The sequence below is a fragment of the Melospiza melodia genome, chromosome 3 (assembly GCF_035770615.1).
Source record: "Melospiza melodia melodia isolate bMelMel2 chromosome 3, bMelMel2.pri, whole genome shotgun sequence".
Taxonomy (NCBI): Eukaryota; Metazoa; Chordata; class Aves; order Passeriformes; family Passerellidae; genus Melospiza; species Melospiza melodia.
The window spans coordinates 130653807-130674207 of NC_086196.1; the positions used below are offsets into that span (position 1 = coordinate 130653807).

General features: G+C 34.4%; 1 protein-coding gene across 3 annotated transcripts in view; it reads right to left on the reverse strand.

The window, feature by feature from the left end:
- The window catches only part of ASCC3 (activating signal cointegrator 1 complex subunit 3), a 253580-nt gene that overhangs the window by 75971 nt on the left and 157208 nt on the right, over positions 1-20401 (reverse strand). For all 3 annotated transcript variants that reach the window (XM_063153070.1, XM_063153072.1, XM_063153073.1), the window contains 7 exons: positions 17030-17149; positions 12834-12998; positions 11929-12020; positions 9547-9718; positions 7305-7530; positions 3451-3605; positions 169-267 (listed from right to left, as the gene is read on the reverse strand). In XM_063153070.1, coding sequence (XP_063009140.1) covers positions 169-267; positions 3451-3605; positions 7305-7530; positions 9547-9718; positions 11929-12020; positions 12834-12998; positions 17030-17149 — 1029 coding nt within the window. The remainder of the gene's footprint in view (positions 1-168; positions 268-3450; positions 3606-7304; positions 7531-9546; positions 9719-11928; positions 12021-12833; positions 12999-17029; positions 17150-20401) is intronic.

A 20401-nucleotide genomic window follows, 5' to 3' on the forward strand; every position in this document is an offset into this window, starting at 1 on the left:
TAGAAAACATTTTTGTGGAAGTCTAAGCTGATCAGGTGCATCTGAATTTGAAATCTGTACTGCTGATTTGAAAATCTGCTTAGGCCAAAATACTGTTTGACCTGACAAATCCACATCTCACTAACTTTGTTTTTGTTTTGCTGTGAGATTCTGGATGAAGTCCATTACCTGTTTCTTTTGAATGATGAAGTACTCTGAATGATAAATGTGATCATTAGTAGGGTCTTCTACCCAAATCCACCAGGGCTCTCCAACACTGCCATGTACCTTTATGAGCAGAAAAGATAGTTTTCTTTTAGTTCTCTGGGTTTAGATTGTCTGGATTTGTTACAAATAGTGGATGTATTTCTAAATGACACAGGCTCATAAAGGAATACAGAAGTACAGAAATCAGAGGTAACAGAAAAATAACATTTTTAATCAGATGAGTCTGCCTAAAGATTATGCTTCAATTAGAGTTTGCTTAAGGTACATACAATAAAAATGGACATGATACAAATGCAACTGAAGGTAGTGCCTCAGCTGTTTATAAATTCACTTAATCCCAAGGGTTCCTTCTAGGATCCTAGGAAAGAACATGTTCTCTTTATTCCTCCCTGTACTTTTGCCTTTAGGTTCTGTATAGAAGATTGTTGTTTGCAGCTGTCTGCTCATTTTTCAGTCACAAACATTCTCTCAGGAAAAAACTGGACAAGGAATTGTGATATTGCTCTCCTCTCTCTCATCCCTCTCCTCTAAAGAGATACAGCAAGTGCATTCAGAAGGCTGTAGATGTAGCCATTGTTACAGGTGAAGTGAGAAGAACACAAATAGAGCCATCACTTGATGATTTCCCTGACACCTGGCAACGTCTTTTTAAACCTAGACTTTGGTTTGCTTTGTTGTGTACCTTACTTTGCAATGGCAGAAATCATAGCTAGTTATGATGCTAAATTAAGACTTTTTTGGGTTTTTTTTGGTCAGAATAAATAACATTTGCCAAAGTACAGGTATTTTACATAAATATTTCGGAAAATAAGAAAAATGCATGGTAAAGGAGTACGGAAGACACAGTACTAAATGAATGCAGATTTCTGATGTTTCTGATGAGGTCTGTGATAAGCTGCAAAACCAGGAGATGAAAAAAAAGTTGGAATTTTTCCTAAACTTAATAGAAAAAAAGTCAAAGTGCATAGTTGCTTCTAATGGCAATTTTAATGCTCCAGGAATCTGGTATTGATTCACACAGTACACATTATTTTCAGCATAATTCATTACTGTGTCTGTGTCAGAAAACAATCTGTACTAGTTTGTGAAGACAAAACTATGCACAAAGAATAAAATTAAGGTGCTTTTCTTTCTTTTTTACCACAGTTGCACAATAGACAAATAGATGGACTGTAATTTATTTTTATTACATTTGAATTTCACTTGCAGCTTCATTAGGAACTGAAGCAGTGAAACTGAAATGACACACAGGTGACATCTTGAAAAGTGACAGTGAGACTATTATTTCATCTGGGTTTAGGAGCATTTAAGAGAGATAAGAAGAACTAAGGAAGGCAATTAAGTCCAAAGCTCAGAAATTTTATTATTAACTGTAATAGCAACCTAATTTTGGAAAGTCCCATGAAAAAACTGCATGGGGTAAGCAGGACAATCTGGGAACAGGAAACAACATCTTCTCCAGTAATGATTCTCAAGGACTGGGGAGCTCCCAAGTACAGGTATACCGGTAAGTTTCTATAGCCATCTTCTGAGAGGCTTGTTAAAATAATGTGATGATAGAGAAGCAGTTTCAGAGTGTCTATGCTTGAATTTGAGAAAGCTATTCATTTTCAGAAACTATTAAAATTTAACAGTTTTAGTTATTTATGGTGATAAAAGCTTCATTTACTGAAGAAACACGAAAATCAACAGCACATTACAGAAATAAAAAAAAAACAAAAACACTTTTCCAAGTTTTTATGATCGCCCATAAACAAATTCACATAAAAACATCTCCATATGCTTAATTGATACAACAATCATAATATATCTAAAGCAATCCTCAGAAAAACTGTGTAAAGGGGTCATGGCAGAAAATAGACTTGTGACAAACTTTTGCTCTAAATTTAGAAGTTCAGAATCAAAGCAACAGTATAATTTTGTGTGGATCCCTAACCTGTAAAGATACAGAACCTAGGTTTTCTAGAAAAACCTAACAAGGGATTGAGAAATTACTTTGTATTAAGATAAAGTTTAATATGAACAACACTAATTTTTTTGTCCTTAGCAGACTATAGGTAAAGTGGATAAACTGAACAATAAAAACTTGTTTCAATCCTAAAAAGTAATGCTTTCTTTTCCTTCTGAAGTACTGCCCATAAATAAGGTAACAAAAAATAATCATGATATAATTCATGTTAGGAATCCATTCAAACAATTATTCAATAAATCTAGGTGGCTGCAAAATCAAACTTTCTATATTTTGATTGCACAAACTCTGTATTTTGATTGCTAATATCCCATTTATAAGGTAACTCGATGAAACTTCTACAAGAAATTAAAAAACCTTTCATCAAGGAAAATAAATTCTAAAGTAATTTAAATATTTGTGGAATAAACCTCTCATTTAATTATGATTAAGGTAAAAATTGTAATTTAAGGGATTTTAAAATTAATTTTTAATAAAAGAACAGATACTTAATATCCACATTTCAAAATAATTTATCTTAAGCATAAATTTCATAAGTCTAAAAGAAGAAAATTATGTTTGCCTATGGAGGTATCTTTTTTCCTGTAGAAAGTTTCAGAAGTAACAGCAACAATACAATGCCCCCATGTGGACATTTATGTTTCATTTAGATTTATCTTAAATGTATATCTAATGAACAGATTCTGAATCAAAGGATGTGTGTATAGCTAAATGTGAAACTGGTACAACTCCTTTCACATAAATCTGCACTATAAAATACAGATGAACATAATTCCAAACATATCTCAGGGTTTTTTTGGTTCAGACAAGTCCCAGCAGAAAAAGGCACTGGTATTGCGAATGTATATTTGTGAAGGCAGGAGCAACAGGAGAACCTGGCATACATGAACTGTATTTTAAAGCTTTTCTGTGTTTGATGCTTGTTCATAGTTCAGAGAGTCATTCATGTCTCCCTTTCTCTTGCTTCTCCTTTCTGGGCACATAACTCTAATCTGTGTGTGACTACTGTAAAAATTCAGTGTTAAGCATTTGCCACAATGTGTTATATACACAGCCCAATCTTACACGGCTTAACAGAAATGAAAAGATGATCCTTGCCTGCTTTCTTCAACAAAAGTCACAAAAATCATCCCATTCCTATTATCAAATTTGGTTTTTTAGCTAAAATAAATGCTTTTTAAAAAATCCCAAAAGCTATGGACAAGCAGTGATCATCTCCTTTACTGGAACTAAACTAAACCTCTCTTCCTGCCTCCTGCTCCCCCAGTCTGTACCTGGTCATTCCAGGTGAAGTCGGGCGCGATGCTGAGCCGCACGCGGAGCACCGTGCGGGTGATTGGCTGGATCGTTGCTTCCATGATGATGGAGGGGATTTGGTGGACACACTGTTTTACCTTCAACCCAATTTTCACATGATGCAGCATATGACCTGCCAAGAAAACATCAGGTGTAATGAATTTGCATTTCCAGGAAAAAGCGTACAGCTCTGACTTTCAAATAGGCTTTCAGAGAGCACTATTATTGCTTGCTTGTTTTGCTCCTGGCTACGTAAATGTCTGACTCTCTTGACCTAGCATGTCTGAATATTTTGTAATACTTAACTTGAATTAGCAATTTAGAGCCTTGAAAAATCAGTATTAACCCCCTCGTTGGCTATAACTAAGGGGTTAAAATAACTATTAAGAATTCACACTGAAAATATTATGCCAAGCTAGTTCTCTCTCCTTCACTTACTTTTAGACCAGGCTCTTATCAAGCCATAGAATTCTTTTTCAGAGCACAAATACCAAATTTTTACTTAATTCAACTTCTACAATTTCTGTGTAGTGATTCAAACCAGACAGAATGCTTTTCATAAAATTAAAAAAGGTACTTAATAGGTTAAAAATGCATATAAGTAAACATCTAACAGCAGCTCTGATCTGTGAGAATATACCAGTGTGTAACTGAGACAAAGGAAAAATTAAATGTTGCAATATTTTTTATTTTCTATTGTAATCATGGTAACTAGGGCAATAAAGTGATTTTATTTATTTAGAAAAATGTCCTACTTGTATTTTGCAGCTCAAATCTCTCTTCCCTTGCTCTTCATTTTGAATATAAAAGAAAGTCTGCAGCAGTAATTTCTTTTTTTTACTGAAATTATTCCACCTTCTGGCTTATTTACTACATTTTCACTGAAATTGTAATGTAATTATGTGGAGCATATTTTAGATTTTAATTGTGATGATCATAAATGCTCCCTGTTAAAATCTACCTTACCAATTGCTACTGATATTTTCTGGTATGATTATGTGGTTCTGTGCATACTTACCCATTGAAAAAAATCAAAAAAAATCAAAAAAGGAGAAGTCCTATTATTTGCATTATGTGCAAAGTGACAAGGTGATACAAACCTTTCCTTGCAATTACAAGACATCTATGAGCATAGCATCTTGAAACTGGTATTTTACAATTGATACTGACTTTCCCTTTTCAGTTTTTCTTATTTAACAAATTGTCAGATAGATTTTTCTCACACAGGTCTTTATACTCTGAAGCAATGAATGGTGACCTTGCTTAAGAATCAAACCCCTAGCCAGAAGTTTTAACACCAATTTAATCAGTTTAATTTGCAGTTGGTAAAACAATTGCACCTCCAACAAGTGGTTTATTAAAAACCAAATCCCTGATGTTGGTGCACTTGGATGATACATGCAGCATTTCAGCATACTTGCACAGGGACTAGCTTTTGCAATTAGAGGTAAAACTTCAGAAATCATGTTAAATAAAGCTAGATGACAAATATTCTAAGATATGACTCAAAAAACCCATGTAGGGAAGTATACTTTTTATGGCAAAAATCACTTTATCTACATGTGTGAGGTTAACTGTGTTTGTACTCGACAGCACTGGGGCTCTTTTACAGTTATGTGCTGGGGAAAATAAGGCTCCTCTCCCAACTTCTACCCAAACGTGATAAAACTCCTCCCTAAGCTCTCTCTTTTTTCTTTTTAATAGTTACATTATGAGAAACCATCAATGGCATTTAAAAAATATTAAAACCCTCTGAACAAAAGCTGACAAAGAAAATAGGCATGTCTAAAAAAAAATTTTGCTTATTCTAAAATGTTTGTCATCTGCATTGTGAAAAAAAAAAAAAAAAGGGACTGTTTATCTCAGCTAACACAGTGATTTCCTGGCTATCTGGAAACTCCATGGTTACATTGCAATAGCTCATAGATTGGTGTTGATCCATTCATGGTACCCTGGAATCCAGGATCTGTGCACACAACATGCTCTCCACCCATCTGATGCTTTCATCTCCCCCTAAGCCATGGGCTGAGTTAGCCAGCCAGCTCCTGTCTTTGTCACACTATCTCCAAGGCCTCCACAACATTTAAAAAGCAGAAGACTGAAACCAGCCCTGTGGGGTAAGAAAACAAGGCAGTACCTGGAAGTTGTGCCTTCCCTCATTTCAACACAGCTTAGAATTTGAAATAAAAATACAGTGACTTCCTTAGCACGCCTCAGAAATCAAGGCTGGACAGGAGGAAATGTGCCAAGCAACTACTTCACAGAGATACACACACATCAACCTTCTTTGATATTTATAAGGCTGAAGAACACGAATATCATTATGTATGGTCAGCAGTGCCCTATTTTTACAGTCAAATCCCATGTCTCATCTACTTTCAAACTAAGTTAACATAAACCAGAACCAGACAGATACATTTCCATCTTGTCAATACTGGTTCCAATACATTGAAGGAAGCAAAACTGGCTTTGTATTTTTACGCAAAATTTCCTGCTTCTCAAGTGAAGGTATGGGGAGAAAGAACAACTAAAAAAAACCAAACCCAAACAAAACAAAAACAAACAAAAAAAGGTCTTGAACTAAAAACAGCTCCACAAAACCAAACAACAACCACAAAAAAAAACCCCCAAAAAAACGCTAATACAATTAATGGAAAAGAACTCTAAACACTAAAAGGCATCACAAATACACAAAAAATTAACTGTGAATTAAAAAGTGCTACAACACTTCTGAATAAAAAACCATAATGCTAGCATTTCAAATAAAATGCAATGGTTTTAATACATTTCACATTGCTATATTAAAATGCAGGTAAAGTCAGCATCTAGAATTTTGTCATAGCCTTTTGGTTTAACTTATTAAATGAAAATATAGCATATAATTCTTCAAACTTTTACATATTTATTTAAGTTTTTTCAGCCTAGATTAGGCACATAACAAAGTTTTTCAAGTTAGCAATGTAGTACTCCTCCAAATAAAAGAAATATTAAGTTAGATGTGATAGCTTCTAAGCAGTGAGTATGAATGGTATTTTTATTCTAAAATTAGATTTTTCAAAAAATGGCAGTTTGTTTATCAGCAGGTTGGTAATAGCAGGTGCAAATGAAGTCCAAATAAAAAAAAATACACTAAGGAAAAAGAAATGCATTACAAGTGATTTTTTTTTTTACTTCAACCAGATGGTGGGTAGTTTATGCACAACAGTTTATACAGACTTACTGGAAATTGTCATTATGTCTATCAGTAGGCTTGTGGATTTTCTCATTATTGGACTGTCAAATCCTTTAAAAAATTCCATTAAGGTTTTGTTGCAGTGACACCAGTGACAATGAATTCTCCATGTTCAATGAAAATTAATGCAGTCTTTCAGAAGAAGGCCATTTACTGATAGCATATCTGGATGTAATAATCTGGTTTTATTCTTTTCCATATTAATAAGAAATAAGGCCACATTGTGCCAACTGGCAAAGGTAAACAGATGCCTTTTATAGTAGTGTGTTAGGTAAGGTGGGCAGAAAGGGAAGCACACAGGTCAACATAAATATGTATATCTACACACATCCACCTAAACACTTATCAATGGACATCTCCTTTCCATCTGTGTTCTGTGACTGCCAGGACATGGGCTGGCCTTATCCTCAGAGCTGTGCCGTTTTACAAGCTGTGGAGACGGGAAAAAACCTTCTTTATTGGACAAACCATATTAATGTGTGGTATGTGGCTATGTGGCTTCCAGAGCAGAGGGGGAATATTGATGCATGGCTCAGATTCAGCTCTTACTTGCCCATTGTTTTCTATAGTTTAGGCAGATCAGCCTCGCTGGCTTCTCACCTATTTCATCTTTCCTCATGTCCTTCATCTTGTCGATGGTGAGATTCTTCTCTTCCAGCTTGGAGAGGACGGAGGGGGGGAGCGCTGAGAACTGCCTCAGAGGGCTCACCCAGCCCCAGAGCCGCTTGTCAATGACCTTGCTGAGGTTCAGGAGCCGGTAAGTCATGGCAGGCCAACGCTTCCTCAGGGCAATCTCAAAGAGAGCCCGAACAATGCGAGCTGCATTCTGGAAAGTGAAAAGGAAAAAAAATAAAAAAAAAAGGCAAAACTGCTGTAATTCTCTCAATACTCTTTGTAAAATGAAAAGGATCCCATAGACTCATCTTTGACAAACCATAACAATAGATTTTTCTTTTCAAACTGATTTCAAACATTTTTGAAAATTATTTTTTCCATCACTGTCTAGTGACAAAACTACCTCATGGCTGCATTCTGAAATTATGAAAAGAAACATGTGCAACCAATTAAAATTGTAGTGTCAGGTCTGCCATAGAACTTTGATCACAGTTATGCTAACATTATGGAATTCTAAATTTATTGTGTATCAATCACTTCTGAAGCAAATTCACTTAATATACCCCTCCATAACAGACACCTGCAAATTCACTTTATATGGAAATTCAATTTTTGTTATTTTCTAGTTTATGCTTCTATAATAGCATTGCATCTCACACTGGATTTCACAACATTTGCACAGAAGCTTAACAGTAGTGAATGTTTAAAAACATTTACTATATTCTGAAAATAGTGTACAACCAAACTGTACAAATATGCTTTGGACTTGGAAAAATAATTATTAACAGAAGTTTGAATGAGGTCAGTCTTATCCTGAAAACCTAAGTTATGATATTCCTTTTATAAACTTTTGAAGCTGCATTATGAAGCTATGCTTTTTTCTTTTTCTTTTTTTTTTCCTCTACCAGTACTATGTCTGGATTAGGAATTATGTTCTTGATTCATTGAATAGAATATAATCATTCCCTACTGGCTCTGCTACGCCAACAGGAATAAAAAATAGAAAATTATTTGGTTATGATAGGAAGCATATGTTACTAAAGAAGCACATTCCTCTTACTTAGAAAGGATGAAAAATTTTCTTAATACTCACTATCCAAATTAAAAAAAAAAACCCCACACTTTGTAGCACTGGTTCCACAAGTATATGAAGATCTAAGAAGAAGACCATGTTGCCTCACTAAAGATGCTATAAATGAGACAGACAAATAAAAGGAATTGCCTTGAAAGCAAAGATTAAAAGGATCCTACTGGAAATGATTTTGCTATGCAAGTGCACAATTTTTATGGTGTGTACAATCAATTCAGCATTTTCTCATTTATACTCATATGTGCTACAAAATACAAACACTTCTGAAAAAGGTTTTGTTACTATGAAAATGTTGCTAAAGACTATGTATAATTTTGAATATTTAAATTTCATCTTTAGCACCAACCAACTAAATGCAACTTTTAGATTAACTCTTTCCAAAGCAGTTTGTAAGGATGAGACAAAAATAACTCCATGCAACATCTCTGCTGACTATTAAATTTAGAAAAGAAGAGTGAGAGTGAGAAGGGCTAAAAGGGACCATTTTTTGGGTTCACAATTGTCTAAATAGATCTCTGTGTCATGTCCCCCTCTGTACCTGCCCATGTGTGGTAATTAAACATGCTGTGTTACAATCAACCCTTTAGGCGTCAAATGAAGCCAACAAATAGACTGGTATGTCAATCTGCACATTTTTTGCTGGATTACATCCAGCAACAGAATTACAATAGCACATTTTTCATGAGTAAACCAAGGTATGTGAATCAAACACATGAATCAAACACATCAAAAATATGTTTTGCAGAATAAAGTATAAAAACACATAAAGCATAAGAAAAGATTACAACAGTTTTTCACATTTAGAAGAAAACCCTGAAATTTAGAGAATATAATTTCTGTGCAATCACAGTTAGAGGAACTAAGCAGAATAAGATTATGGGTATGACAAACAAAAAAAGGGCATTCATAATTAACAAAAACCGCCATAGTCTCTCAAGGTAGCCTTTTGCAAAACTTTTCTACTCAAGTGTTATGGCTCACATGCATGCACAAACACAAGGCTCTGATTTTCAAAGAAATTTGCACAAAAATGTACAAAAAAGATGTAGATTGGGGCCTACTTGTATAATTGTAAATATTTGGGAGAATTAAAACAGCAGAAGTCAGCAACAAATATGCAGAAAATACTATTTTTACCTGTGCAACATATGCAGAATCCGAAATAAGGGAGAAGCTGTCCATCTCCCCTCTGCTAATGTATGTTTGAAGGAGGATATTAATTTTTCCATAATTGTTTTCCACACCTCCTGGAGCAGGGAGTTCACAGAAATCATTTAGTAAGGTATCTAGCTCTTCTATTTCTTCTTCTCTTACCTACAACACAATTATACATTATGAAGAGGATGAAGCAATTCGATGAAAATTTTTACACTGAAATCAAATTTTCCTTATAACATAGTTATATTACTTTTAAATGGAGTCTCTAGTTTTAAGGAGAAAAAAAAGAAGAAAAAAAGCAGTAAACCCACATCTTCCACAATGTAGCTAATAGACCATAATTGAAACTATCTTAATAGGGACACAATTACATTTTGTTATTCATCACCATCTATTAAGGTTGCCATTGACATACAAAAATTTGATATGCCACAAAAATTGAATCTTGTGACCTTGTCATCCTTCATCTGATGAGATTTTATTTTTTATTTGACCAGAGTAAAACTTCTGTCCATCTGGATTAGGGCAATCTTGAATTAACATTAAATGTACTCATTATAGTTACACAGTTTGCATGTGATGTAATACATTTTTAAACTCAAAACTGTGAAGTACTATGATTCATCATATTAAAATTTCCACTGTTAATAAGATTAAGTCTTAATATGAGTAAAGAAATATTAATATCTATGGTTTGAATAATGCATAACATTTCACATTCTAACTGATGACCCTTACATGGCAAAACTAGCATAAATCTACATATTCTTTGACTTACTGATAGTCTGTTAGTGTAAAACTTATTTGAAGAGGGTAAATGTTTGGTCCCTGCAGGGAACCATCTGAAAGTAATTTTCATTTGGACCTGAATACCTGACATACAAAAGACCCTAAGACAATTGGGTTAAAATCCCCAACTTTCTAGTGACTAGTCCCACAGGAAAGAAAGACATGAAGTATAAAACCATCATAAATGAATCCGCTTTCAGGGGAATACTGTGCTCTGCTAACAACAGCATTTTTGATATTTTTTTCTGCTCTTGCACAGCACAAGTACACGTCTTATCCAGATCTGAATTTCAGCTACTGGTGAGCTACATATCTCAAAATTCAGAATTTTTAAAGGCATTATGGAAACGTGATTAATTTATCAAAAGTCACAATTTCTATCACACAGAGGGGCAAATCCTGAGCTCTTCTTGTGAAAACCAGTTATTCATTTTAACATTCAGAGCTGCACAGCAAATGAATCACAAAAATCTGGAAATGACAGTGCACTGATGCCATACCATATAAATCTGAGAAAGTAAACTAGAAAAACTGTGCTTTAGTCAAGAAGCATCACTACTAACTTTATTAAAATATAGAAACATATCACATGATATTTTCCATATGCTTTCCTTTTAAATATTAAATTACGCTAAATTTAGACCTAGTCAAGCATTATCACTGTCATAAAAAAACCCCTTCTAGCTTGGAAAATGTTCCATGTATGACTGTGAAACCTCACTGCTTATTATCTTCTATAATAGAAGAGATTACAGCAAAATAGAATTTCTCCATTAGATAAAGAGATGGTAATACCCAGACAATGTGTGCAAATATGTAAATATGTAGATGGTGAGGGATTCACGCTGTCAGCTCGCAGAGCCAGGTGAATGAGAGCCAGCTCTGATCTGCAAGTTGTATAATTGTGGTAAAATGGCAATGAGCCCAAGCTAACAAACCCTGTGGAGTCTGGCTCGTACCTCTGTGAGATGGAAGCATGGGCAAACAAGCTCATGCCAGCTTGGAATGTGCTGCCTTGTGTCCTGCCCACACGGGAGGAAAAAAGGGAGGTTGGAATTGAACTGAGTACAATACAGCAGAAATCTTCTAGCCCGTGTAAAATCTGTTACGACAACTTTCTAGATTTCAGATCTGAATTTATGAGAATTTATCGTTCTGCCAATCTAATATTGTTCCTTGCAGAAAAGATATCAGAATTCACTTCCGTGAGTCCTGCCTCACTCCTGATAAAGCAAACTGTTCAGGAAGACATTCAATAATGCCTTGAACTTCAAACAGAGAAACTATCTCATCCCTCGGCACACTATTCAGATGGACACTTAGCTTCACCCGATAATAATTAAGGAGCTGAAAAGTTGTTAAAAGCATTTTAAAGAATTACTCAAAGATCCATAACTAGCTATTAAATGTGCATTACAGTTCAAGATGAACTACGTACAAATTTGAGCGAGAACATATTATGTTTACTCAGAAAACATTTTATAATGGTGCTTAGCATTTAACAAAACTTGTGTCTGTAGACAGTATTTATTAAGTACTAAAGAAGTGTCTAGCTTCAAGAAACTCTTTAACCTTACCTTTATCTGTTCAAACTCTTCAGCTTTTGATACTATAGCAAGAATATCACCTTCGGTTTTATGAGCATCAAACAATTCATTGAAAGTCTATTAAAAATAAAAATAATTGATTTGTCACTGGAAATAAAAATACACATATAGCAGGAAACAAAGAAACCTTATCCAAGAGTTTAAAAGACATACAAGGCTAAAATGCAAGTTATTGGAAGACCAGGGTGTTGCAATTTAAACAGGAACGAATTCCATAATGACTTTTTGTCAGTTTTAAAAAAACAATTCCTCCCAGTGCCTTGGCCACTCCAACAACAAGAGACATGCAACGTGGCCACTTAAGTGAGACTAACACAGTGACAATATACAGTTAAAAATTATTAATGCTGAATCTTTAGCTTTTATTCAAGAAAAACACTTATTCACTAAGAATGAAAATGTTTTAAGATGAATGTGTACATCAAATCAAGTTTCCAATACTACAAAATTTTGAACACGTTTACAACACAATCTGATTACAGCGCCAGAAGTTGTTCAAGGTTGTCAACGTGATAGGACTTTCTGCCAGAGAAGGTCATCTGTTATCAGACACTACAGGGCAATGTGCTATCAAGTACTAATGGTTGCACACACCATGAATATCAAAGTGTTTCTTATAATTCTTCTACAACAAGTCAAAAAGACTACAGAAATTTAAACCTCACCTCACACTGAGTCTAAATTTTCAGTATTGCTTGATATTTAGTTTCTTTCTTTTTCCTATTTCCTCTCCCCCCATTTCAGTAAATATGATTTGAAAATACAGTGAACAAATCAGCTACATATTCTGTAATATCTTACAACTATTTTAGGCATATGTTAAAAAGAAAAAAGGAAAAAACCCTCCAGAAACAGGACATCATCTTTTACCTCTATAGTATTGTATTTAATATAGTAGTGGCTGGCAGTTCTGCCTAAATCTGTTGAAGAAAAAAAGCCAGTCCGTTCTTCAAAGCGAATCATGCGGGCTTTGTCCAGTTTTCTGCCAACCTCAATCACCAATTGTTCTCTGTGCTTTTCTAGAGCTGGATCCATCTAAATACGAAACACACACATTTATTTGCATGAAAGAATTATTTAATATATAATTTTCTTGAGGTAATCCAGTCACACAAAGTCAAAAATCTGATAAAATGAAGGTACAGTTATTAAGTCATAATTTTCTTGCGATCTCACTAATAACAATTATATTGACATTACTGACCAAAACCTGTATGTACAGGACAAAATAATCAGAATAAAATTTCTTTTACAATTATTTGGGACTATCATTACAATGGAGACCAATACTATTTATGAAACAAATTTAGTATGATTATGAAACAAATTTACATTGAAAATTTTGAAAGATGTTGTAATGACAACATATTCTTTATTAAATTATCATTACTGTATTACTTCAAAAAAACATGTCATCTTTTGGCACCTTCTGTTCATAAAAATGGCCGAAGATACACCTTTCTGTGTAGCTGACATGAGACTGGCTTTAATTGCATAGATAATAGATTAAGCTTCAAATTGCATGGCTTAAATGTTTCCTAGGAAAAAAAGCTTTAAAATCCCCAAAAGCTTTTGGTAGGTTAATTGGGATATTCTAATTAGTGAGTTACAGATGTACAGTAACATTCATGTTAAAATCACACAAAGGAGTTTCCTGTGCCCAACATCACTTCTATTCATATCAAAGTTCAGGAACTTGGACATTTTGTCCTACTAATAATGCACATTGTCTCATTAGTACATAAAAGGCTGGGCAAAACTCCCATCTGAGTAGGACTGCTGTATAATTATGTGTTTCCACATCAGGCACCTGGGATACCCACACTGACAGGGATGAGTGAAAAGGATTCATAGTTATGTTAACCTTCTGCAGTCTGTGCACCTGAGATATGGCTCTAATTGCACAAGCAATAATTAGTTTTAAGGACTGAAACACTGTTCTACTCCACAGGCAGTATTCTTATTTCAGGGCTCGTGTATAGTTCATATTTCTTACAGAATAAGTCATACCAGCTCTCTGGGTAAATCTGAAACAGAGATACACGGCCAAAACAGCAAAAAGGAGCAGGCTATAAGAATTATTGTGCCTTGGTTTGCTCTGGTTTTCCCTGGGCCAGGATTCAGTTTCACCTTTGTGCAGAAGGACATCATCCCACGGTCGGTGAAGCTGCAGACAAACACAGTAATCTCCACAAAGCAGCTGGAGACTTGTTCCTAATATTCCATGTTTGCCAGTTACCCTGAAGCTGTTTCTCCTTAGTTATGGCTTGCCTTAGTTTCAAGTCAAAAGCTAAGAGGCAAAGGTCTAGACTTCTTTTCTCAATAGTAAGTCATGCATTGAGGTCAGATTTCAGAGCAGAGTTGTTAAAAAAAAAAAAGTGATCTAGATGCCAGATGTTCAATATTTCTTAAAACTATCGTGGGGAAAAATTAATGAAAAATCAAAATAACTTCCTATTCCCCTATTCCTTCGGCAGTCCAAAGTACCCACCAATCTTTTGCCTTCCAAAAAGCTGAGGCTGCAACAGCACACTAACATTTTTTAAAAAGTTTTAACTTTAAAGGAAAGGTCACCAACTTGAAAAAACTATGAAACAATATTTGAGTTTAGAGAATCCATGGTTAGCACCCTTCTTGTTGAACTTGCATAATTAGAAGTCCTCAGAATAAAGGATCCAGCCTAGAACAGCTTTAAGCCATTCTCTTTAAAATGAGCCTTGGCATGTCCACAGTAAGAAACTGAGCAGGTCTGGAGTATACATATGGAAATTTAAGAATGCATGATAAAGTACATTACTATCCATTATAAAGTACATTATTATCCACACTGTTTTCCTGTAACTTACTGAGAGAAATGTTGGGCACAAGCTCCTGTAATTTTTATATCTAGACATAAATTTCATGGTGGTAAAAAGCTCTGCTTAACTGTGGGAACACCAAAGAATGAAACCAAAAGAGGAGAAAATAGACAAAGAAAGTTTTTTTAAATCCAGGCACCTTTTCATTGGAACCCCAGAAGTATGAGAAAATGCCTGCAATTCATACTACTGGCTTCACTAATACAACATTTGCATTTGCTCCACTTTTTCCTTCCACTCTTTTTTTTTTTTTCCTCTTGCTGCTCGTCATTAATTTTGGCCATTTTCATGAATCAGTAAGAGGCATTATTGGCATTTCTGGCAAACAACTTGAAAAATCACAAATCGAAGCATTGGACCTGCAGTAGCCTGTTCCGGGGTGTAGCCCAGAAAGATCCTGGAGACAACATGTGGGGTTCCAAAGATGTGCACCCTATTGTGTGGGTGCCCTGAATTACAATTACTGGATGTGGTGAGCGCCAGTGGAAAGAGAATGGGGAACGAGTTTGCATGATCTCAGTCTCCACAAACAGCTAGGAAGTGTGATCCACAAGGGATACAGGGATTCTGAATGGATAACACCGACTGTCAGTGAAAACAGAGACAGAAATTGGCATACTGCAATTACTAAAGTACACTAAGACACCAGTTATGAAAATTGGATACCTATGCCTGGAATGGTCTAATTGACCAAATCTTTGCTTATACCTGCACTAGAGCATTCATACACTCTCTATCACATCATAAGCTTTGATGTTTAAAGCTGGTTTATCTAGGAAACAAGAGGATTTGCATTGGACATGAATGGTAACACTTCACAGTGATATAATTTGTTACTGCCTTAACTCAAAAATATGAATGTCTAATACTAGCACATCAAATCCAAAGGAGTAGAAAGAAGGTTAGTGGAACAATTCTCACTTTCTCAGCAGCTGAACAGAAATACTAGAGCAGGGGGAACGAGAGAAACTCCTATTCATTATTTTTAAAATTTTTAAAAGATATTTCTCTTACTGATATTTTCACCACTTATTATTACCACAGTTACATTTCTTTTAATCTAGAATTTGATAGTGAAACAAAACCCAGAATTTATATTAGTGGGACAACAACATTCTTCTCACTAGCAAATCAATTTTTGATTCTCCTTTATCTATTACTTTGTGGTCTGTGTTATATACGGTTATATTAACATATGGTAATGCACTACACAGGTTTTTATAGAAAATAAATTTGAGATGACGAGAGGTCTAAAGGTGTCTTCAAAAGCTTCCTTAAGCAATAGCACACCTATTTCCACTGCAGTTTCCACTACCAGAGACAAAAAAATATCAAACAATTGTCTGCTGACATATACCTCTGCATGTCACCATGACCTAACAAACTGCTGCTCACAATGTCAAAATAAATTACAAAGTCACAAAACGGATCCTTGACGTGAAATAAACTGGAGTTATCTTGTGAGTTTGCCCTGCATTAGGCTCAATTAACTGTGTCTAACCATGCTTACATTAAATGCTATAAACAACTGTACAAAGGAAAAGGTAATAATATTTAGATTATCTGTAAAAATCTTCATAAAAATTATTAATTTTTAATTTATTTTCCTAAAAATTATTAATCTTCCTAAAAATTACAGATAACGGAAAAAACTTGAAAAAAACCCCCTTTTGTAAATGTGCACTGATTCGTATCACAGCACAGAATGCTTGTAAATATGACAAAAAATTCCAAACAAATTAATTAAAAATCTTATAATTAATAAATCATATGATAGAAAATATCACCCAATTAAAATGTTTATTTTCTAGTTTATAAATTATTATACCAGGAAACATTCTAAAACAAAAACTGATGGGGTGAGTGGGAATCAAGCAACTCAAAAATGCTTTCTTTTATCATTTCTATCTAGTCTACAAAACTGAAACACTGAAAACAGCCTAAGTTACAGTAATTGTGTGATAAGAATGAATGGTGTCCTTTGGAGCATAATTTGACCAGTTAAAATGTATTTTTATGTGAACAGAAGGGGCCTCATAATTCAGTGTTAAAAACACTCTGCTACAGAAAATATCTTCCTTTTTCTAAGCACTTTAAAAGAATTGCTGATGTCAGGTTAAGTAGAAATAGCAAATATTTATCCTCACATCAGGGAAGGATTAGAGACTCAGAACAGGTTACAGATTTTTTTTAAAATGCATTTTATACCTGATAAGCTTTGTGACTGATGCCATATACTAATGGATTTGCTCTCATCCGTACATAAAGATAAGTGTAACTTATCCACTTTACTGCTTCTTCCACATTAGTTACCGTGCCAAGAGCAATCTGGAAATAGGAGAAGAGACAAAATTAAGTATATATGTTACAGCTGTACATAAGTACTTGCCTGAAAACACATGGAATTCAGAGTATTAGCACAAGATTAAAGAAAGTGTTGGGATATATCGAATGCATATAATTTTGAAATAGTCCTAAACCAATAACTTGACTAATTTATGCAACTTTATCTTGTGAACATGTAATAACATGGGTTGCTTTGACCTGATACTATAGATACAGTGACCATAAATGATCTTTCATACATCACTTACAATTTTTACAACTAAAAGATATTATTGAGCTAGACTGTTATAAAAATAAAAAGACAAACAAACCAAAATTATTCTGTAGTGGATATGGTCAAGGTAATAGAAAGACAAGTACTTGAAAAGAAAAGAATCTACATTTAAAAGATTAATTTCATCATGCCAATGTGAGAGCACCATTGGGTCCTGAGCAAAATGATACCAAGAATCTTTAGGTTTTTTCTTCCTCATACTTGGAAATACTTTTATACACAGTCTTTATAAATAGTTTTCTCTTTTGTAGCTGCAAGTCAAACATACAGGTATCTGTCATATTTTTGGTATATCAAAATATAACAAAATTGAATAGACTTTATATTTATATATCCATATATAACTATCTATATATATCTCTATATATATTTATCTATATCTGTCTCTCTCCATATATATACATATATACATACATATATACATATATATGTTTATTTATATTTCAAGGCTAAATCAGCTGTACCAAACAATTTTTTGTACAGAGTGCTTTTTTTTCCTGAAAATTGAGTACTTTTATCACCAAATTGTTGACCATATACATACTTTTACTTGATAACTTCAGCTCTATTTTGTACTGATTACACTCACAAGAAACATTTTACTGCTTAATTCCAGTTAACCTGATTTTACCAGAAGAATTTAATATTCCTGCATGTCCCATGAACAAACCTTTTTTAGTTGTTGTTGGTTGTTAAAACAAGCAAAAGTCCCTCTTTCCAAAGTTTTGTGATTCATTGCTGCATTTTTAAAGCTGTATTTATTTTATTGGTGTTTGGATTTAATATAAATCTTCCACGTGACTTGGCAGAAATAATAGTTTAAAAAAGCCTATAGAACTGAGTACATGTGCATGTTCAAACTGAAGTACCTAGACGTACACAATAATTCTGACATTCTTTTGCAAATAACATAAATATCTGGTTAAAAATAACAATGAAAGGCATATCTGCCTTGAGTAAACTTGAATCCTGTAAAACCTTGTTAATATCAATGTCTAATAGCATGGAGTAACCCTAGGCTCTGCTTAACACGCTTTTCAAGTGGTGTTTTGTTGTTCAAAAGCATAAGGAGATTGGGGGAAGTCCCATAGTATTGCTTTTCAAGGCAATAGCCACATAATGCACAGAAGTAGCTAAAAAAGCATTCAGCTCTTCACAGACTGCTACAGGGACAACATGGAATAGAGCCCACAGGTTACTATTACTTGATTTGTACACAGGTTATTTGGAGCATTTGGTTTCTTTGCATGACTCAGATATCTGCCAGTGCAGAACTTGAAAGAGCTTAAAACATAGTAGCATTTTCAAGAACCACTTTCACAATCATGAAAACATAACATTCTTGTTACTGAAGACAATGAAGTCTGACAAAAACCAAAACAAAACATGCCTTACTTTTTATTTGCCTCATTTGTTCAAACATCTGATTCTACTGCTATTCTATTCTATTCTAGTAAATAATTTTAATAAGTTAAAAGCAAAACTGAGGAAAAAAGCAATTGTGAAATACAGTTGGGTTTCAGATATGGCACTGAAATCTAATACTGTGCTTTCCTTCTTCCCACAAATTCAATAATATGCAGTCAAAAAAACCCCAGAGTAATTTCTAAATATTTGCTGCCATCTAGTGCTCAAGTAAAGTTCTTAGGGACTGAAAATTTATCCTACATTAAACAGTATGAATGATCCAAGTTTCCAGCACTTCCTCAACGGTGTATTAGGCATTTAGTTACAGATGGAATAATTGGTGAGCAGAAATATTTACTATCTTGACATTGCATTGTCCAATTGCACCAGTTTTGATAAAGCAATTTTGATTTTTCATAGCTCAAATATAACAATGGTGTTTCATCACTCACAGAATGCAGTTTTAAGTACTATTTTTATCCAACTCACTGTGTAATTTTAAATTACAGCAATAAGCAGCATCACACAATTTTAACTAATTTTGCAGTGACTGACGTTGCCATCACTGAGCTACAAGCCTAGTAGCATTTATTGTCATTTATTTTCTTTTTGCCCCCCCTTTTTTTTACAAATGCTACACCACAAACTTTATCAAGCTGAATGATATTTCAGAGGAGGTGGTTTTGATTTGCAAAAAAGTGTAAACAGATATAAGTAGCACGGCTTTTGTGGGGCAGCTCTTGAAAAATGAGGGTTTTTTTCTCTGATATTTCTGATGATTAGAAAATGGCATAAAAATATTACCCATCATATATACTGAATTTATTATATAGCATAATACATTCTTTTTTACATACATGTGCCTTTTTTACAAATATACTACCTGTTATTGTTATATAATTGAGTCTGATTACACAAAGAAAAATTTCAATATATATATATATATTTGTTGGTAAGGTAAGAGAGCAAGGAACCTTTCTTACAACCGAGTAAGCAATTTTCTGTTTCCTTTGGAAACCAGTGGACTTTAAATTACTATTTCAGCCCCGTAGGACTATGGTCTTAGTCTGTGAAGCTTTTGAAATAATTAATGCTAGTAGAACTGTCCCAAGTCAGACAGAATCTCCTGTGCTTTGCCCCAAACACAGATCTGCCATTCAGTCACTCAGCTCCTGAGTGATTTTTTTCTTTTAGGAAGGACTCTGAAGGAATTTTTCTTCTCTTCTGAGAACCCTTTCTTTCAAGGCAGAAGATGAAGAGGTTTGTCCAGATTTAAAAAGCCACCAGGTTCTACATTCCTGCCTTCAGAGGAAAATGGCAAGCACATGCAAGTGAAGGCACACACCCTGGGGAAGGTATGCCCACTGTCCAGCACTGCAAATCATTTCCTAAGCTCTTTGGGGAAAGGAGTCAGCCCAGCAAACAAGCTGGAGTCCAGCTGTGGTTGTCAGGGAGGGCTCTTTCAGGTGGAAACCATTAGGGAAGGAATGGTGACCTGCATTGTATGAGCTATTGATGATAGCTCCCAGATAAGTTGAAGCTTATGGTCTAAT